Source organism: Amblyomma americanum, chromosome 7, assembly GCF_052857255.1.
Source record: "Amblyomma americanum isolate KBUSLIRL-KWMA chromosome 7, ASM5285725v1, whole genome shotgun sequence".
Taxonomy (NCBI): domain Eukaryota; kingdom Metazoa; phylum Arthropoda; class Arachnida; order Ixodida; family Ixodidae; genus Amblyomma; species Amblyomma americanum.
In genome coordinates, this window is record NC_135503.1 from 8981465 (window position 1) to 9003138 (window position 21674).

Sequence of the window (21674 nt, forward strand, 5' to 3'; positions counted from 1 at the left end):
CCAGAAATGTCAAAGGCATGTGTTTCTAAAGAAGTGTCGAAAGAGGGCAGGCTGCACTAGCTAAAATTTTGTTATTGTTATTAAAAATTAATTTGTAAACTACATAAAATACAAAGATATGCCATCACTGTTTACAGATATTTGAATGCGGTTAAATTAGTTACAATTAGTTGCGTGCCCCTTATTTTTTAGTTTCAATTTGACGACTAACGAATCTAGCGACCTGTTCGCGTTCGCAGGACAACATTGAACGGAAACAACCCGCGCGCTTTTATCCGGCGCATTTTCATCACTTTTCATGTCAACTAATCCGGGTGTGTTGCCGAAATGGTGCAAGTAAATGTTAAATACGTCGGCCAGAAGGTCAGTCGCGTCCGTTTTAGACCGGAAAGCCAAAGTTTTCTAAACAGACAAGAGTACTCCTTAGTCTCCGGCAGCTGGGATGACAAGGTAAAAAAATTTCTTAATCCTGCGTTTCGGTGCACGGATGTATGACAACTGGGGGAGCGTAGTACTCAAACTACACAACTTCTATACCTGCAGCCAAACTCTCTGTCCCTGTGGGCGTGTTCTGCCAGACCGAGTGAAGATTCCTCTGATGCCGGCATGCGTCGTCTTCACACGGTTGAATTGGTTGCCGATACAGGCTACCTCTGCGTAAGTGCGAACCCATTAAACTGCTATCATCACTACGAAGAAGTGAACCAGGCCCATGTTCCTTGGCCGTCGCAGTTTGAGTATTGTATGTTTTACTGACGCGATGGGCACAAAGTTTAGGAGTGCATGTGCGTGGAACAGATCGTTCAGCTTCGTGGCATAAAATGAAACAAGAAAAACGACTTCGCAGAACTGGAGGGGTGCCGGCAGGGTCTGCACGCATGGTTCCCGGTGTAACAGCTGGATTGCGTCGTGACGCATACTTTAGTGGTTGCAAATGAGTTCTAGCGAGCCAGGCCATGGAGTTAAGTGGTGGTCGGCTGTACCTAGCAGAGTTTGATGTCAAAATGTATGTGTCCCTAGCGACCATCGGCAGTATTGGCAGTGGCAGCATTTGGCGCAAATTCCATGCTGCAGCTGTGCATTACCATCAGCAATATTAGTCTGGATTATTGAAATTAGCAGAGCTCAGCTGCATAGTGCATACATATGCCCACACTCATTATTGTTATGCAGCTTGTAAATGCGTTTGTTAGTTTGCAGGTGGGGACATTCTAGCAGCTGCACTCTCCTCTGGTGAAGTACGGCTCTACCGCTGCAGTAGCAACGAGGTGTGTGTGCAACTTTTGTTTTGTTTATTTGGAAACGAGTCCACCATAAAGTGTAAAGTCATTTTATCAAATGAGCTGCCTAAAGAAAGTTGCAATTGTGCCCTGTACACATAGTCGTCACATTTTCATCCCTGGCTTTATGCGGCCAAATGGTCTTGTTTCATACGCCTTTCAGATCTTAACACTTCAGTTGCTCTCTGATATTATTTTCTGGCTGCGTTCCCCTGTTCAATATTTTGCAGCCCTACAGAGTGTGCTCAGGGAAATCGTTTTGTGTCTTCTCAAAGTGTGCATCCCGTGAAACTTCATTTTGTGCCCATGTCTTTGTTGTGTTCTGAAGCAGTGGACTTGCAGTAACTTGTTCAGATGTCCTTGCTTCCCTTGCACAGCTGCAGGAACAGCAGCGATGGAGTCACCTGCATCCCGGATATCCATGTACTGCTGTTGCTGCCCGTGGTCCAGCCAAACTGTGCAGCGTTGGCGAAGATGGCAGACTGTGCCAGCTCACACCTGGTCGCCCTGAGCCTGTGAGAGTTATAGGTAAGCCTTTCATCTCTGCTATTATGCTTTGAACACAGTTTGATGAGTAATAGGTCAGCTCATTTGAAGCCAAAAAAGGCCCACAGCTCTGTGTCGGCATGAAATCATTATTTTTGGTATGCATGGCTTTTTTTTTTTAGGAACAAGGGAAGGTTATTGGGGTTATATGCAGTTGTATTTTGACAAGCTAAATGACAGCAACTGTAAAAAAATTAAAAAAGCAATAAGTGTAAATGTGCTTTGTGCTTTGCAGAAGAAGTGCAAGTAACGATGTGAACTGCCGTGGTGGCTCCGTGGTTATGGCGCTTGGCTGCTGACCCTAAAGACGCGAGTTCGATCCTGGTCGCGGCAGTCTCATTTAAATGGAGGCGAAATTCTAGAGGCCCATGTGCTGTGCGATGTCAGTGCACAGTAAAGAACCCCCAGGGGGTAGAATTTCCGGAGCCCTTCGCTCGACGTCCCTCGTAGCCCAGTCACTTTGGGACGTTAAATCCTCATAAACTAAACTAAATGTAACCGTGCAGATCTAGCAGGTTTGTTAGTAATTATATCAGTGTGTTCATTAAATGTGCTGTATGTTTTATTCAATCTCATTTAAAGGCTTTTTGTTGTTAGGGAAATGTTTAAAAACCATAGCCTTCCTTGCTTACATTGGTGGATTTAGTTAATTCAATGAATTCAATCAGCTCTATTAACTTTTTTTTAGTTTAATAAGCTATGAACCCAAGTACACAGTGAGCTTAAGTCAGTAGATTACTTTTTGAGAAGTTACATTTCAAATTGGCAGATTTTGTAATGAGCTGGGCTTTATAAAGAACAAAATTAAAATAAAAGTCAAGTACCCATGGCATCTCTCTGCAAGCACATTTCTGCATTGCATATACGGGCTATTTTGCAAGCTGATTGGATAAGCCTTGTAATTTGCTTGTAAAATTGAATGTCAGGGCATGCCAGAACAGTGTTTAGTGATTTGCAGCATTTTGTTTAGAGTGAGGTTTGTGTAATAGAATGATTTTATTCCATGCAAGAAGCGGAAACTTATATTGTCACCAACAAACATAGGGCGACACAAAAGGGGCCGCATGGCGACGCTAGCAGAATGTGAGCAGTGTGGCATTGCCCCCCTCCTTTCAAGAGGCATCGCCTCGATGCCTCCGGCAAGGGGGAAAAACAGTATGGAGGCACCGAAAGTGCGAAGGCGTGGGTGGCGTCGGCACTGAATGTGAACCCCGCTAATGGCTAGCGGGCGTAATACATTTTCATGCGGGACACTTGGACGACTTCAGACTTGGGCGGTCGAGAAGAGCGGACAACTCCTTGCGGGAACACTTCATAGTTCACATCGCTGAGTTGACATAGCACCTCGTAGGGGCTGAAGTAGCGGCACAGAAGCTTTTCAGAGCGCCCGTGCAAACGTATAGGGCTCCATACTCACACGAGCTCGCCGGGTTTGTAAATCACCTCCCTGCAGCGGAGGTTGTAACGCCGGGCGTCAGTTGTCTGCTGGTGGCGAATTCGTTGTCTAGCAAGGTGGTGAGCAGCTTCTGCATCACGAACAAATTGATCAGCGCCTGTGACAGACGAGGGGGCACAATCCGGGAGCAACATGGCGTCCAGCATGGTCAGGGCATCCCGGCCATTCACCAAACAGAAGGGAGTGAAGCGCATCGTTTCATGGAAGGCGGTGTTATACGCAGACGAGATGTAAGGGAGTATTTCATCCCAGTTGCGATGGTCAGTGTCGACATACATAGACATCATATCTGCAGTGGTCTCGTTCTGCTTCTCAGTCAGTCCATTCTTTTGGGGATGGTAAGCAGTCGTTTTTCTATGACTGGTGCCACTGAGACGCAGAACCTCATGTGTAAGAGCCGACGTAAATGCGGTTCCCCGTCAGTTAATACAACCGTGGGGGCGTCGTGGCGAAGACAATGTGGTGAACAAAGAACGGTGCAATTTCAGCCGCGGTGCCACGGGGAAGAGCCTTGGTTTCACAGCAGTGGCTGAGGTAGTCCGTGGCAACAACAATATACTGGTTACCCATGGAGGACACTGGTAATGGGCCCAGTAAGTCCATGCCGACTTGCTGAAATGGGATTCGCGGTGGATCGATTGGCTTCAGAAGGCCGGCCGGTTTTTTCGGCGGTATCTTCCGTCATTGACACTCACGACAGGCTCTAACATAGCGTTGGACGACCGCAGCAAGCCGAGGCCAGTAGTACTTGTGGCGGACGCATCCCAATGTTCTGGAAAAACCGAAGTGGCCAGAAGAAAGGTTGGCGTGGCATGCAGCGAGAACTTCCTGACGAAGCGCAGTTGGGACAACGAGGAGATATGCAGTTTCGGTCGGGCCGTAGTTTTTCTTGTAGAGGACTCCGTCTATTAAGCAAAACAACGAAAGTCCGCGCGGGAAAAGTCTGGGCGGAGACGGAGTGATTCCTTCGAGGTAATCAATTAGAGGCAGCAGTTCGCAGTCGGCCCTCTGGTGGTGGGCAAGGTCGGACGTGGTGACAGCGCCGAGGAAAGCAGAATCGTGGTCGGCCTCATCTGGTGGGCACGGAAGAGGAGCTCGGGAGAGACAGCCTGCATCGCTATGTTGCTGACCCGACTTATGCGCGATGGTGACGTCGAACTCTTGCAACCGAAGGCTCCACCGTACTAGTCGCCCCGATGGTTCTTTCAAGTTCGCAAGCCAACACAAGGAGTGATGATCGCTGACGACTCGAAACGGGCGACCGTACAGGTACGGACGGAATTTTGTGATTGCGCACACAACAGCGAGACACTCCTTTTCTGTGGTGGAATAATTCACTTCGGAACGGGACAAAGTGCGACTTGCGTATGCGATCATGTGTTCCACACCGTCTTGCTACTGCACAATCACCGCACCGAGGCCAATATTGCTGGTATCTGTGTGCAGTTCTGTGTCGGCTTCCTCGTCGAAGTGGCCAAGGATAGGCATAGATTGGAGGCAGGCCTTAAGTTCTGTGAAAGCTTTTTCCTGACCTTGGCTCCAGAAGAAGGGCTCGGAGTCTTTTGTCAGGCGAGTCAGCGGCTCTGTGAGCTCGGAGAAGTTTTGAACGAACCTCCGATAATAGGCGCAAAGCCCCAGAAAACGCCGCAAGCTTCGTTTTTTTGTTGGCTGAGAAAATGCAGCAACAGCGGCCATCTTTTCTGGGTCAGGGCTAACGCCTTGAGCGCTCACAATATGGCCAAGAAACTTGAGCTCCCTAAATGCGAAGTGGCACTTTTCAGGCTTGAAAGACAGACCCGTGGAACGAATTCCCTCGAAAACAGTGCGCAAACGTTTCAGGTGCTTCCTCGAACATGTCGGAGAAAATCACAACGTCGTCGAGATACACAAGGCAGGACTGCCACTTCAGGTCAGTTAGTACGGTGTCCATCATACGTTGAAACGTTGCAGGGGCTGAACACAAGCTGAAAGGAAGCACCTTAAATTCGTACAATCCATCAGGAGTAACGAAGGCGGTCTTTTCTCGGTCACGTTCGTCGATCTAGATTTGCCAGTAACCACTACGCAGGTCGAGTGACGAAAAGTAGGTAGCATGGCGGACGCGGTCTAATGAGTCATCAATGCGCGGCAGTGGATATACATCCTTTTTGGTAACGGTGTTGAGGCGTCGGTAATCTGCACAGAACGGTAGGCTGCCATCCTTCTTTGCGACGAGAACAACAGGTGACGCCCAGGGGCTCGTCGATGGTTGTATGACGTCGTCGTGGAGCATTTCGGCAACTTGGCGGCGGATAGCATCGCGCTCCTTCGACGAAACACGATAAGGACGCTGACATAGCGGTCTCTGGTCACTGTCGACGATAATACGGTGTTTAGTTATTGGCGTCTGGCGAACCTTGGATGTTGATGCAAAACAGTCGCGGAAAGAGTCAATAAGGCTTTCCACGCGGCGTTTCTGATTGGTCAGAAGGTCAGGGTTCACGTCGGTCCTAATGGCTGTTGCAGTGTCCTGTTCAGCTATTTCGGGGGCCATTGTTGATAAGGCACATTGGCCGGCATGCTCGCCAAGTTCTTCAAAATGGGCAATTACCGTGTTTTTCGTCAAATGTGGGGTTCACAACTAAAGTTGGTCACTAAGAGCGTGGTACGCGCGTGAACAAGGTCGACAAGGGCGCGAGCAACGCAAACTTGCCGAGACAGTAGCAGCGACATATTCGCTTCAGCAATGCCCCGAGTACCGGAGCTGGTATCACACTGGACTGTGACAAACTTGCTTGCTCTCGGCGGTATCGTTGTGTGGTCATCAGAGATGCGTAATGGTGCTCTGTGCGTCTTGGGGTCGGTATCAACGGCCCGCTGTGTCGAAAACGATACCAATTGCTCATGCAGGTTGATGGCCGCCCCATACTCTTTAAGGAAGTCCACACCGAGAATCAGTTCTTTGCAGCACTCTCGTAGCACTGTGAAGGAGCCAATGAAAGTTGCACCGCAGATCTTTATACGGCAGGTGCAGACGCCAACCGGCGTCAGCATATGGCAATCAGCTGTGCGTATCTGCGGCCCATGCCAAGGTGTTAGAACCTTTCTGACGGTCGCTGCTAGGTGGCTGCTCATGACAGAAAAGTCGGCTCCGGTATCCACGAGGGCCGACACGTCATAGCCATCGGCAACAACAAGAATTTTGGCGGCGGAAACAATTTGACAACTCGTCTGTGAGGTCTTTGGTGCCGTCATCGATGGGGTCATCGCTGAGGTCGTCGACGCGGTCGGCGGTAGGATCGTCTTTGAGGTCGCCGGTGAGATCGTCGTTGAGGTCGTCAAGTGGGGTCGTCGGCGTTCAGGTCTTTGGTGCCGTCATCGATGGGGTTGCTGAGGTTGTCGACGCGGTCGGCGATGGGATCGTCGTTGAGGTCAGCGGGTGGGGTCGTCGGCGTTCGGGTCGTCGTATAAAGTCGTCGGATGGAGGCTGTTCACTCTCTGTGGCAGCGGCAGTCCTACCCGGAGGACGCCGTCTTCAGTGTTCCCGGCGGAGGGACGTGCCTCTGAATTAGCCAGAGGATGATGCATGACTGGGTGAAGAAACCCGTCTTGGAGACGGCGATCTAGACTAACATTGTGGAGGCGTTGAGGGCAGCACATGATCGGCCAGGTACTGTTCAATGTCTCGCGGTCTCTCACCATAGCGCGGTCGAGGTGCGCTCGGTGAAAATCCTCTTAATCCCATCCGCTTGTACGGGCAGTTGCGGAGGACATGACCGGGCTCCCCGCAGTGGTAGCATAGTGGCCGGTTGTTAGGTGTGCACCACATGTCCACTTTTCAAACAGGGCACGGGTCACGTAGCTTGACGGGGGGACGGTACCCTTGCGTTGGTTCGGCAGCAGTGCGGAATGCATGTGGCACTGGCGCAGGTCTCCTTAGGGCTTCACTGTAGCTCATGGTGTACGGCTCCAGCAGCGGTGTCCGTATGGGTTTGCTGTAGCTCACGATGTACGGCTCCGGCTGTGGTGCCGGTGGTGGCTGGACCGCTTGCCGAATTCTGTCACGGACGGCATCGGTTACAGCTGCAACACTGGCAGGTAGAGCATCTAAGCGGAGGTTGCGCAGTTCTTTGCGAAACACACTCCACACAAGCTCCCGAAGCGCCTCGTCTCCGGCGACTGGCAGTGACGCACAATAGTTGGTGGCCGCAACACTTCCCTGACGACCGTACTGCGCACTGCGTTCCTGCAAGGAACGTTCCATGCCCGTGGCTTCTTTGGTGAAGTCAGCAACGGTTCTTGGAGGGTCCCGTATGAGGTGGCGCACCTTCGTAGCCTCGGGCATGGCAGGGTCAGCTTGATTAAAGAGGCGGGTCATGTCCTCCATAAACATGGCCACGCTCTCGTTGGACTGCTGTGACCTGGAGCGAAGAGCAATTTCGGCATTTTCCTTTCGCTCTCTCTAAGTGAATGTCGTGAGCAACTCACGGTGAAACGTTGCCCAGTTGGTGAAGGACACCTTGTGGTTCTCAAACCATTTTTTTTGCTGAGTCTTGCAGTGCGGAATACACATTCATCAGCTTCAGCGCGTCGTCCCATTAATTGAATGCGGCTACACGGTCAGAACTGGCCAACCAATCTTCTACATCCTCAAACCGGTCGCCGTGAAAGAATGGTGGCGACCGAGGTGCGAGAAGAACTACCGGCGGGGCACTGCCGGGGTACTGACCTGTCTGGCTGCCAGTGGTGGAAGTCATAGCTCGCACAGGCCTTGTTAGTGGCTCAAACTCGGGCTGCAGGCCTCGCAGGCGACGGCTCGCTTTGTGGACAGGTGCGGCGTCCGCGCGTCGGGGAGAAGCGTGAAGGATATCGTCGGGGTCAGCGTACATGGGATGAAACCCAGCACCTCCACCAAAATGTCACCGACAAACGTAGGGCGACACAAAAGTTGCTTTTAACCAGATGGCCAAGAAGACCAGTAGCGCGCTTCCGAGCGGGAACATCGTCTTCCTCGCTCCCACACGAGCCCAGACATGCCTCTCAGCCGCATGGCGGCGCTCGCAGAATGTGAGCAGTGTGGCAATATTCTTGGCTTTTCACCTACGCATGCTCACAATGCTTCAACCCCTGAGTGATGAATGATGAATTCTTATCGAATAGCCCGAGAACGCGATAAAAGAGACATCTCTGCAAAGACATCATTGGCATCTCTAAGACAGCTCTACAAAAGACAAAAAAAAAAATCCCCTAGTCATGTCACCGCAGGTAAAAGTTGTGACTTCACTCTCTGTATCAGTATCAGCATTGTCTGTGTATGCTCCAGGTGGAAGTACATTTCGGTAGTGTTTGCTTATTATGGAATGAAATATCCATGTCATGTCTAAGGCTTCAGCTGTTGAGGCAAACTTTGCGCTATTCTCCTTTTTACTTCCCCCTACAACTGAACTTTGTCTCAAGTCTGTTCCGTACTTTTATTTTTCATTACATCTAAAAATGATTATGCTGCTAACATTTCTCTGAAACAGTGCAGTCTTCCGTGTTCCCATGATATTCAGCTTATTCTGCTCAATTCCTCAATGTCTTTCACAAAGTTGTCTTAAGTGTCTTAAGTTGCATTGGTCGAACCTGTAGTAGCCCTGGAGAAACAGGTATCATCTGCTAGTGTAGAAAGATATTTTCACGATTTTAACACTGCACTTATTTGATCTTTCTAATGATAACTGTAGAGTCCACCTTACGCAAAAATGATTGCAATGTGTTACGAAACTTGCTGATTGGCCACGACCTTGTGGTGTCATTACAACCTGCTCACCGTGGCAGTTGGCAACCAGCTCACTGGATTGAGAGGTCCCATGTCGATGTGATGTCATCACAACGTGGGCACAGAAGAAAGAAAGAGAAGCAAGAAAAAATGGCAGGAAAATCCCGTTCATTCTTGGCTTTGGCCAGTGAAGCTAAGCCAATCTCATCTGCTGATTCGGCTGTGTGATTTCAGTGGAACAGTTGAGCTTTGAGAAGTGTCTCAGGAGCAACCCCGAAACGCATAAAAAATGACACAGAAACACCAAAGTAGCAACAATTGGTATCTCGAATGTTCTTGCATTCTACTATGTTGCCATTCCACACCAAAGTTTGGTCGGTCATTCCATGGCAAACTTCCCAGACGGTGCAATGCACTCAACCATTTCTGATTTGTTCGAAAAAATTCATGGAACCTTTCGCAAGGTGTGTAATCTAAGCCTAAATCATTTTTGCTGGAAAAAATATATTCATGAGGTTAGCTCAGTTTGAACATTTCGAAAAGGTGTGAAACCAGGCACTGCTGAATAATCAATAAAAAATTCTGATTTTTAGAAAACTCCACAAATTTTTTAATGACATTTGCACAGTACCTGGCTTTCGATATGATTCAGATTATGTATTTTTGGATGGTATAAATAATTTTTAGAATTTAAATAAAATATACAAATTATAGTATTTTGACATATAAAAAAACCATCAAGTTCATCTCGAAATTAAGAAATGGCTGTCTTGCTTCCCTAATGTCTATTACCAATAGAAAAATGTTACAGCTGATAAAACTGAATAAGTTGAAGTGAAATAAATAATTTAAGCTGTAGCTGTAAAAAACAAAAATATTATAATTTTTACTTTATTTGAATTGCAAAAAAATATACCGTCCGAAAATACATGATCTGAATCATATCAAAAGCCAGAATCTCTGCAAATATCATTAACAAATTTGTGGAGTGTTTTCTAGAACTTTGGATCTTTTATCGATTATTGGGCGGTGCCTGGTTTCAGGCCACTTCGAAATGTTCAAACTGAGCTCACCGTAGCAATAAATTTTTTTCGTCAAAAATGTTTTAGACTTATTACACACTTTGCAATAAGTTTCCATTAATTTTTTTAAGCAAATTGGAGATGGCCTAGCGCGACGTCTGGGACTTGTTTTTGGCAAAGAATATCTCCAGTTCAAAACATCACGAGAATAGTCATTCCAACTGGTAACTGCTATTTTGGCTGAGTTTTTGTTACATAAACTACCGTTAACAGGTGCAATGTGCCTGTAATCACGCATACATCTGACTCATCCTTGAGAATTGTAAATCTGACTGTCTAAATGTGTGAAATTGCCTTGATTGCTTTCTATAGCATGTTGACTTGTTCACTGCCCATGGCTCATCGTTTGCTGACCTTGTTGCTCTGTAGATGGTGCCAACAGCGGGTGCCCAACGTGCCTGTCCTATGTGCGGCAGGAGCATGTGATTGTGGGAAACCTGGCTGGGCACCTGCAGCTCTGGGACTTGGCATCTCCTGACAAACGGCCAGCGCAAGACCTTGCCTGGTAAGCTGCAAGCTCTTGTAGGGGCACCAGTCTCGCAAAGGACCCTACGTTGCAGCCATTTGTTTGTGTAATCACAAAAAAAGTTGAGAAAGAAAAACGTGTCAGTGCAGGGGGATGTGGTATTTCAGCTTGTCATTGTCAACTTGCTGTGACCAGTTGGTCTTCTGAATTGATGCATGACAAACATATGGTACACATATGTACCATTTTCTTGCTTTTTTTTTTTTTTTAATAGAGTTGTTTATTGCCTCTGGGTTTAAGGGGAGTTGGGAAGAAAATAGAAAGAAAAGAAAAGAGTGGTTGGGTGTGAAATGAAGGAGAAAAGGTGGGCCGATCTAATGAAGTCGAGGAGGGAGCGGTGATGCGTCCCCTGCGTCCAAGCAATATATGAGGACGGATTGTCTGGCTGGAGACCCGCTGCGGGTAAGACCGCAGGGGAGGGCTATCGGACACGGAGGGACGAGAGCACGTGTGCGGCGTCGGAGGTGTTCCTTTCTTGTGAGAAGGAGGGTAGCATCATCCATACTGAGGAATTGAGGCATTGATGTGGGTAGTGTTGGCAAGCAGGTTGCAGAATCTGCAGAGCTTTGTGAATTGAGCAGGTCACGTGGGACCCACTCAATTCGAATGGCTTGCGGGATGCTACTCGCCAGGCGATGTAAATTCTGGCAGATTTCCGGGCTGCGGCTGACGCATCGGAGTAGAAGTGTTGCTTGAAGGGCGTCAGTGGGGATGATAATGTGGGCTGTAGGGAGCAAGGTAACTGCAACTACAGAGCGAAGCGCGTCTTGTATAGCAACCAGCTCAGCACAGAATGAAGAAGGGGGTTCCGTGAATCGAAACCTGGCCTTCTTGCAGGGATAGTAAACTGCAGTCGTTGTTTCACAGCTCTGGATACTGGCATCAACATATATAATAATTGAGCCGCGGGGTAGGTGACTACCTTGTTCCGCGATTCGCTCGCGAAGGGACGATGCCGCATAAGGTGAGCTTGGGCGACGTAGTTCGGTAGGTTTGTTGTCGCTCAGCTGCACAAAGTCCCATGGAGGAAGAACTGATAATGGCGGTGACAGTATGGTGTGTGATGAAGCCAAGGTCCGGAGTGCTCGCGGTGAATGCTAAAGGGTGGCAAAGTGGCGCACTTTGTGTGTTTGCAAGCATATATATATATAGATTTTGACTCAGCACAATTTTGGCCAAATAAAACTGCAAGAGTAGATGAATGCCTGATGCCTGGTGAGTGCCTAAAAGCAGTCCTTAATGATTCAATTCCAGTTATAGAATAGTTTAATAGGGCTTTGAGGGCATAGTGTTTGATAGAACTTTTATCGGGTTAGTTTTTGCCTGACAGTGCTGTCTATAAGCAGTTCACTTAAGGTGTCAGCCTTTGCAATGCAGTGTGTGCAAATAGATGTGGAGGTTTCGAGCATACTTTTCAGGGTGGTACCTTACACAAGAAGAGGTATGGACACCTTGTTTGATTTACCTGACCACCCAGAGCTGAGGGAAAATGACGGAGAACGTACAAGTGATGGGGAATTTATTTCAGAGTGGGCACTTGCAGATGAAAGTGAGATGAACAGCAGGCAACATTGCTGTACCACTCCTGCTTTGAAGTGCAAGGGTTCATTACAGTGAAAAAAATCCTTCGAAAAGAAAAAAGGTATGTGTGTGCTAGCCTTGAGTGGTGCTCTCTATAGAAACGACAGTGCATCATCGTTAAGCTAGGAGGGCAGTGATAGGCTTAAAAAAGTCTGTTCATTTGTAGATGAATTTAACGAGTGCTTCCGACCACTCTGAAGCATTCATTCCATCAGACATATCCGCCTATCAGTCTGTGAATGAATGCATTAAGGACGTGCAACCTCGGTGATTCGCAGCACCAAGACGATATAGGTGGTGCTCAACCGTACAAAAGCAGATCCACGTAAACTTCTTGTGCCAAAGCTAGATGCCATAATTTGTTGTGTGTCTAATGCTTTAAGCCATTCCACCAGTGAACTGGTCATAACAGTTTTTGAAGCACCTTTCAGTTCTAATGCAATTTTGTTATACTACGTCGAAAGTACAGTGGTACACGTGTACCACATTTTCCTTTAAACTCTATGATTGATATGATTTGATATTAACAGCACTAAATTTCTAGTCATTCTCAGTCCATTTTTGCCATCTGTATGCATGTGAAGCTCAATGTATATACCGTAAAAACCGGAATATAGGTCGAACTTTTTTTCAAAAAACCATGGTGAAAAGCCGACCCCCGTCTTATATACCGGTCATTGGCGGAAAAAATACGGAAGTCTTGCAACAATGGGTGGCTGAAGTCAACAGCCTCCATCACCATCGCCATCAGCAGCAGTGCCGCCATTTTGCGTTTCAGTAGATGCAAAGCGGAAGCTAACGGCAATTTACCGTCGCCTTCAAGAAAAACTTGATTAAGTACGAGGAAGCTCACGGGAACCTGGCTGCACAGCGCGAATTTGGAGTATCCGAAAAGAGCATTCAGTACTGGCGGAGGCAGAAGCTGCGTATTACAACTTGCAGCAACCAGAAAACATTTTGTGGGCAGATTGTAGTGTATCGAGAATAGGAAGGAAACGTTGCGCTGCGAGCAAGATCGCTGCCTGTGACTGCCGAATGCATCCGCGTGAAAGCGGCAGAGATCGCGCGTGCCTCTAGACTCACGAGGGCGCAATTCAAAGGCTCGCCATCCTGGTTGCGGCGATTCATGAAGAGGAAGGCTTTGCTCTATGGTGCTGTACTTGCCTATGCCAGAAACAAACACGCGGGCCGATTGGTGCACGATAGTTAAAAAATTTGCCGGGTGTACATACAAGCAGCATTTAAATGAAATTAAATACTGTCACCATTGTGCAACCTCTCGAGTCGCATTTGTTTCAAAGTAAGGATGTCTTTCGGTACTTTTCCCATTGAAAAAGATCTTTTTCATTTTTAGAATTGGTTAGTTAGGGGGTCGACCTATATTCCGGTCCGACCTATAGTCCGGTTTTTACGGTACCCTCTTCAGTCCCAAGAAAGAAGTTTTCGTGCAATCTGTTTCAAACTTGTTTATTTGGCACTTCTAGACTCAAATGAGCATAGGAAAAAAACAAGTCTAAAAAAAACGAAGAGGAGTGCTGAAATTTGGTTGTACCCGATCGGGGACTGTGGGTCTCAACGGGTTTGGAAGTTCAGAAAGCAGTTGCAGTATTGCAAGCAGAGAAATATGCCACATTTCATGCATTTTACTCTCGATTTACCGCTGCAGCCTGTATTTCGGCATCTGTTGTGCGATCCCAGCTTTTGTTGCTCCGGAAAGTGTCCAGTTCTGTTATATCTGACGTCATCCGAAGGTAGCGGAATGGTCTTGCCTCTCTGTGGTGGAATTGGTTGCGCCTCTTCATCGTCACTTTCGGCTGCGTGATCTCTTGACCTTTTCGTTCGCCGCGTTTCCACTTGAATTAAGGCGACAGCAATGTTCATTTTGAATTCCAGCAGGTCGAGCGTTTGCTGCTTTGTGATCTGACTTTGCTCACAACCTCTTTTGTACTCGATCCATCCGTTGCAGCAGGCCATGTCCAGAAACTGCGCGAACACGCGGACCGTCCATTTTTTCGTTCGCATAGAGATACGATAGCACGAGACGAAACGGTCGATCAGCTCCACTCCACCCATGTATTTATTGTACTTCGCTACCGCGTCAGGTTGCTGCACTTTGACTTTTTTTTTCTGATCCTTACACCATCTTTGGCAGCTTCCTTCTGGCCAGTAGGGTCGAACCCTTGGAAGCTTCAGGATCCCCATCGCAATGTGGATGCCCACAAATATCTACAGTTCTTTCGAATCTGTTTGCACAGACCTCCCTCCAGCCTGAACAGAGTACAGGTTGGTCTGGAATGCTCATTCTTCCCAGAAATCTTCGGGAAAGTATTTAAAAAAATACTTCAATGGTGTGTTTACGTCGTCGCATTCCTGATTCATCAGCACTTCCTTTTCTTCTATCGTCACAGAAGGAAACCTGATGCAAAAGAAAAGGAGGCACATTTAGCGCAAAAACTAATTAATGCCTTCAAAGTGCTTTAGCGTAGCTCTCTGGGCGTCAGAATACAAGAAAATACTTACATTCTGAATGCAGTCTGTCCTTTTTGTCGCTGGTCATTTGTGCCGGCAGGGCTGTTTTCAATTTCTGACTCTGTGTCGCTATCTTCGTCCGGGTCGTCGACGGTGTCAAAACTTTCGATGTCCTCTGAATCTGGTAGATCAGCGTCACTTTCTTGAAGAAGAGCCTGAATCTCATCGTCAGTCAAGTACCTCACTGAAAGCCACAAAGGAACAACCATTAAGACCCACAGTCCCCGTTCGGGGACATCGAAGTTAAGCAGCACCTAACGAGACGCAGCAGCGAAGTAGGCAGACTAAACTTTACTCAAATTGTGCGAACACCTTTCAAAACTGCTGGGATATTCTCAAATTAAGGAAGCAGTGAGTAAAATGTCATAAAAAAAAAAGTACTCACGTCGAGGACGACAGCACATGCCTTTGCTGGGGGATGCCATTTTGGAACGTGTCTTTTTTTTGTGCTCGCTGGACCAGTAGCGCCATCTCATGGAGGATAGAGAAAGTGGGAGCTCGGGAAGCGGGAAATGTGAATTCGAAGTTGAAACACGCGTTTGCTAGATGAGTGCTCGCGCTCAAAGCAGTGTCCCCGATCAGGGACACAGGGACTGAGGAGGTGCCTCGCAATGGTTAAGTTGAACCCTTTTCTTTCGCCTCCACATTTCTCCCTCATAGGTGAGTACTGGTAAGATACAGCTGTTATATACTTTTCTCTTGAGGAATACTGGTAAACTGCCATTCATGATCTGAGTACCTTCATTATGCGCTCCATTCCCTTGTTATTCTTCTGATGCTTTCACTTTTGTGGTCCGGATGTGCGGTCAGCACCTGCCCTAAGTAGATGCATTCCCTTACCACTTTCAGTGCCTGCCACCTGTTGTTAGCTGCTGTTCCCTTCTGAGACTGTTGAACTACTTCAGTTTTCAGCGTATTATTTTTTAGACCTACTATTCTGCTTTGCGTGCCTAAGTCATTTATCATGCTTTGCAATTCATCCTCCGAGTTACTTAAAGTGGCAAGGCATTGTCATCAGCGAATCACAGGTTGCTAAGGTTTTCTCCATTACCTCTTATCCCCAACCGTTTCAAATCCGGGTCTCTGAATACTTCCTGCAAAAAAGGGTTAATAGTATTGGAGAGGTTGCGTCTCCCTGCCTGACACCCTTCATTATTGGGATTTTGTTACTTTCTTTATGGGGGATTCTTGTGGCATTGGACCTGCCACAGATATCTTTCAGTATTCTGATATATGGCTCTTCTATACCCTGATTCTGTAATGTCCATGCATGTGGCCTGATAAGGAATTCAATAGCATTCGTGTCATGTTGGCTATAGTGCATCGGCTTAACCACCAGCAGCCATGATCCGGTTAAGTGGAACAGATGACTTCTGTCACAATGATTATCACTTGAGACATCCCTTTCAATTATTCAGGTGATATCATATATAGTGCAACATCACCATAAGCAGCCATAAGACCATAAGAAGGTGAGAAATAAAAATGTCCCTATGTAAGGCACCTTCCTCATTAAAAAAAATCCTTTTAAACTTGTATAAAACATAGGTATTGTTGTTTACAAACCTTGAACTTATCAAGAAAAGAACATTGGGCGAGCCTCTCACAATAATATCCTGAACACTTGAACTCAAATTTGCACATTCTGAGCACAAATGGGTGAGTTTCAGAATGATCCTTGGTGCCTTTTTAACATCTCACACTCAGCGAGCGGCCTCATGAACACATGAGCAGGAGACAAAGCTTGCAAGTGCAGCCTCCCTGGTGGTTGAATTAATGGCTTGTTCAGGTTGGCCAACGTGGAAATGCCGTTACATATGCTTTGCATGCTATTGAACTGTGAAACTGCACTAATTTTTCCAATTTGTTGGGTTTTGCTGAATGATGGTGTTGTGCATGCAGGACTGGCCAACAGGTGACATGCCTGGCACAGCACCAGACCCAGGGACACCTGGTGGCCTGCGGTGCAGCCAGTGGACAGCTTTCCCTCTGGGACTTGCGCCAGACACGCCTTGCCACTGTTACCCTGGCGGCACCCACACAGGGTGCCCTTGCTGATATGGTCTTCCATCCCGAGGGCAGCCTGCTGTTTTGTGCCCACGATGGCTCCCTGCTGCGATGGGCTACACCCGGTGGGTCGTCTGTGTATTTCCTTAACTAGCTTTAGCAAAAACGCTGAAATGGCACTGCAGGGATCCTAAAACCTATTTTCTCAAGAACATTTGTCGACTAAAGGCACTGAAGGAAGATCCTTTGCCCAGAATTTCATTCTAAGATGAAATAGTGGCCTATGACAGCAGTAAATTGCTCACCGCCATGCTGTCGCCTTGGTGCTGATTTCTACTTCACTGCTGGTGTTGCTTCAGCTTACCTTTGGGGACATGTGAGGCTGTATTGAAGTCCTTTTGAAGACCTGTGTGGGAGAGCTTTATATTAAGGCGAAAGCCTTTAACGGCTCATACTTTCGGCTATGACCTTGTCCGGCCTCAGGTCATGTCACACCGATGACGTCATCAGCGGTTGTGTTGATAAAAAAAAAAAATCCTTGTGCACGGCGGGATTCGAACCACCATCGTTCCGTTCCGCAGCCGAGCGTGCTAACGGCTAGGCTACTTCCTGCCAACGCATATGTGGTCCTCCTTAGCCATTGTCGCACACTGCTGGTGCGGGCTGGCCATTAATATTCTTAATTATTTTGTAAAGCCCACTCTAACTTCTGTCCACAGGCTCGGGCTGCGCAACATTATTTTTCTTTCTTTTTTCTCTGCCCACGCTAATATATGTCCACGGGCTGGGACACTTCCTTTTTCATTCTTTTTACAGTCCCACAATAATTTTTGTCCAGCATAAGGACGCTGGAGAGTGCTTGTGGAAAGGCGTCGAATCAGACGGATACCTCCCAAATGCCCTCCAGTGTCTCCAGCATTTAAGATTCACTAACATTTGTCTACTTAATCAACATCTTAACAACACCAGTGACACAAGCAGCAACAATGCGCAAAAGGCTTTTGCCTCAATGTACTTTAGGTCAGCAAAGTGCTCCCCTTAATTTTACAGTAGCACTATTTATTTTCATATTGTTCTGCATTCTCTTGCGAGTCTTTGGTCCCAGCTTCAATGGCTTTGCATGCTATGTGTCAACACTGATGTTCGATCTGAACAGCAACAAGATGGGCTATGTCAAAGGACCTGACCAGCGGAGGTTGTGCCTCCAGTGAAAGACACCCGCAAGCGTCTCTTGAAATTGCGGAGTCCTGCAAAGCATAGAGTACCACTATATTTGACCACGATTTATTGAGCACATACCTAGCACACTTCATCTGTTGCATCAGCATGTTCAAATCCTTCGGTGCTTGAAATAATCAGTTGGTCTCTTTGTCTCATGAGCAATAATACAGCAACACCTGGAGAGTGTACAACAAGTCATTTAGACTGCTACTATGTGTCAGCCCAAGTATGCACTCTAAAAAAAGAATCCAGTAGCATCTCAGTGGCTATGGATATGCTGGCACTATGACATCAGTTGCTTAATTTCGGAATGAGATGCCAAAAAATTAAGGAATTTGTTGAATATCTCGAGACCTATTGCAAGCTCTGTATATTTAATTAGTTTCGAATTAATACAATCTTAAAGATTGTGATTGCAACCTGCAGCATAAAGTGGATAATTCATAAGATAATTAGCTGGTTTTGGTGAATACAGTAAAAGCTCATTAAATTGAACTTTAAGGGGCCGAAAAATATGTTTGAATTATCTGAAAGTTCAAATTATCGAATCACCTTGGAAAAAGCTGTCAAGAACTGCTTGCGTCACAGCAAATTTATTCGGTGAAAGACTGGGCAATGATTGCTTAATTTGCAGTTCAAAATATCCGAATTTCTAAATGAACAGGGGTCGAATTAATGAGCTCCTATTGTAATTAGTTGCATAATATCGACTGCTGTTGCTTTGTGTCCACCGAGCCCAATACACTCACACAGAGAAGGCAGCATTCGCTTGACCATGAGTAGCATTTTATTTTTTTATGCTTTAAAGGTTAAAAATAAAAATTGCCCTGTAGTTCTGTCTAGAACACATGAAAGTACAAAGAATACACCGCATTTTATACAGACGGGTCTAAAACAGCACTTTACGTTGAAGTGCTGTAGTGCAAGATGAATGGGAAAAGTTAGGTTGCCTCAGTGCGCGTCAATTTTCTCAGCTGAATGTTATGCCATTTCGGTGGCTGTATCAAAAATAGTCAAAAAGAACATTCAAAACAGCATTATCTACACGGACTCGCTGAGTGCAATCACAGCGCTGAACGCCATAAATGTAAAAGAGCCTTTAATAGGAAATATAGTACATAACATAATAGCTGCTGAAACACAAGGACATGAAATTAAGCTCTCTTGGATACCAAGCCATCTTGAAATTAGTGGCAACGAGAGAGCTGACGCGTGCACTGCTCAAGCTCGCCATAAGGAAGTCAGGACTGTAAATATACCCTATGCTGATTGCATAAAGTTAGTAAAAAATGAACTTAAAGAAAAATGGCAGTCTACATGGAATAGTGAAGAAAATAACAAACTACATTTAGTAAAACCTATTCTGGGAGAATGGAGATGATGCAGGCATCAGGAACCTTTTATAGAGGTAATTTTATGCCACCTGTGCATCGGACACACACACCTAACACAACTTTCTGCTGACAAAACAAGACAAACCCTTATGTGAGAAATGTGGAGATGAGCTCACAGTAAATCACATCTTATTCTCGTGCACACAACTCGAACGGCTAAGGAAAAAATATTTTACTGTATTTTACAATGAACGCATTCCCTTCCACCCCAATTTACATTTAGGAGATAATCCACTCCTAAGAACTTCATCTGTTCTTAGTTTTCTGAAAGAAGCGGCGATCTTAAGCAAAATATAAAATCCCAGAACTATTAATTCTAAAAATTCTTACCCTGTGCTGCGACGCATTTTGCGATACACCTCATCCATTTTCTCGGGCCTGAGAAGAAGGCTGAGGTCTACATTCGATTTGTTGTGCTCCTCGGCGTCCTTTTCCGGCCGGACAAGGACTTTCGCTGAAGACACCCAGTTCTTGAAATAAATTGTACCAAGAGTTTGGCGCATGATAGCCTGAGTTGCTTATGCGCCATAGAACCCAATACAATCCAAATTTGCAGATTGGTGCATTAATTTGAATAGCAAGCGTAGCAGCACAATGCACAGAGACAATGCTGTGCTGTTGTTTAGCTCAACACTGTTGTGGGCATTGCCTTCCATTCACTACTGCTGTACTCATGCATGTCTCAAACTCTGCACTGTTTTTGCAGGGCCTCCCCGTGGTGAAGTGGAAATGGATGCCCTTGTTCGTCCTCCTGGGAGTCCACTTAATAGCCTTGACCTCCAGGGTCCCTTGGTGGCAGCTGGAACAGACAGTGAAACGCTACTTCTTCTGTCACAACGATAGCGAAGAGGTAGACAGAGATGTGGGGCAATAAAATGAATGTTCTTTATTGGTTCAATCACTGGCGAGATCCATGTCCCCTGACGGGGGAGAGCTGGCTGGGCTGGTCTCGCGTGCAGGCTCGTAGCCCTTCTCTTCTTCATCATAGTCCCTGGCCACGGGGGCCTTGGGGTCCTCATTGGCAGATCTGCGGCCCTTGGAGCGTTTCGGACTGCGCGACTTGTGCCGCTTCTTTCCGCTTCGGCGCGGCGGCGTCAAAGGCGACGACCCTCGTCTGGATTTACGAGGCGTGTGCGACCGTTTACGGCGGCGCCTTTCCCGCGACTCGCGACGCCTGTCGGGGTCCTTGAGCCTCAGCTTCCTGCCGGGGGACCTGGACCTGGAGAGGCGTCGGGACCGGGACGACCGCCGGCTGCTGGAGGAGCGCCGCCGGCGCCGGGGCGAACGGTGCCTGCTCCGCGAGCGCCGGTGGTATCTCCGGTGTCGGCTGGAGGAGCGCCGGCGACTGCTGGACCGGCTGCGGCGGCGGCTGCTGTGGCTCCTGGAGCGGCTGCTGCGGCGCCTCGAGTGGCTCTTGGAGCGGCTTCTGCGCTTGGTCACCACCGCCGCTCCAAGCTGCAGCGGGGAGCCGGCCGTGGGCTGCTTGACCATCTCGGGCTCGATGGCGGCTGTGATGAGGGACTGGGCTTCGCGCACCCGCCGCATGGCCTCTTCGATTTCCTTGTGCGCCGCCTCCGAGCTCTTTGCCTGCGGCTTGACAATTGCATTGTTGGAGTGGTTTATCTTTAGCGAGCGGCCGCAGAACTCGATGCCATTGAACTGCAGCGCGCGGCCCACGCTGCTTTGTTCCGTAAACTCGACGAAGGCGAACCGCGTCGGCTGGCTCTCGCCGCCGGCCATGCGCACGTATTTCACTTCGCCCATCTGACTAAAGAACTTGAGCAGCTGCTCGGTGGTAGCTGACGAGTCCAAGTTGCCGACGTAGACAGTGCGCCGGATCTCTTCCACTTTGGCGGGGTCCATCGTTGCCGGCAGAGGCGGGTACGGAGGCAAGCCCAGAGCGGCCAGAGTTGGGTCTTGTGTTGTGATAACCTGAATGCCGCCAGCTCCCATGGCAAGTTGATTGATCAAGCCAGTGCTGACGCGCGGTTCTTCTACGGGTGGCGTCACCGAGGCAGTTAGCGCCATCGCTTTGCCTTCATCGGGAAGTTTGCCATCGGCCACGGGCACAACAATGAGAGCTCTGTCCACGAAGACTGTGTTCGTCAGATGCTGAGCTACACCAACGCTCCAGGACTCTTCGAAGCGGATGTAGCATACCTTGGCGACGGGGTGCACCAAGAATTCGTCCGACGGGTACATCTTCAGCTCAAGGATCTTGCCCAGAAATCCAAATAACGTGGACATTTGCTCCACACTGGCTGTTGGCGCGACATTTGTAACCTGAATCACGCAGGTGTCCATCGCTTTCT

The 21674-nt window shown here is 47.7% G+C and overlaps 2 protein-coding genes across 2 annotated transcripts; one reads left to right on the forward strand and one right to left on the reverse strand.

Annotated features, from left to right (window-relative positions):
• The first annotated feature begins 233 nt into the window (after positions 1–233).
• Positions 234–20260, forward strand: Nup43 (nucleoporin 43). Its single transcript, XM_077631010.1, has 7 exons — positions 234–450; positions 544–657; positions 1194–1268; positions 1658–1808; positions 10474–10609; positions 16643–16872; positions 20069–20260. Exons 1-7 carry the CDS (start codon positions 328–330, stop codon positions 20203–20205), a joined length of 966 nt encoding a protein of 321 aa, XP_077487136.1. The 5' UTR covers positions 234–327; the 3' UTR covers positions 20206–20260.
• Positions 20226–21666, reverse strand: LOC144098398 (putative splicing factor, arginine/serine-rich 7). Its single transcript, XM_077631004.1, has one exon. It carries the CDS (start codon positions 21664–21666, stop codon positions 20257–20259), a length of 1410 nt encoding a protein of 469 aa, XP_077487130.1. The 3' UTR covers positions 20226–20256.
• Positions 21667–21674: the final 8 nt, after the last annotated feature.

Excerpts from the sequence above, each read along its gene's own strand:
- Nup43 (XM_077631010.1), top strand. The coding sequence starts at position 328 with ATGGTGCAAGTAAATGTTAAATACGTCGGCCAGAAGGTCAGTCGCGTC. Across the intron at positions 658-1,193 it reads CCGATACAGGCTACCTCTGC|TTTGCAGGTGGGGACATTCT; the intron begins GTAAGTGCGAAC and ends TGCGTTTGTTAG. Across the intron at positions 1,269-1,657 it reads ACCGCTGCAGTAGCAACGAG|CTGCAGGAACAGCAGCGATG; the intron begins GTGTGTGTGCAA and ends TCCCTTGCACAG.
- LOC144098398 (XM_077631004.1), bottom strand. The coding sequence starts at position 21,666 with ATGGACACCTGCGTGATTCAGGTTACAAATGTCGCGCCAACAGCCAGT.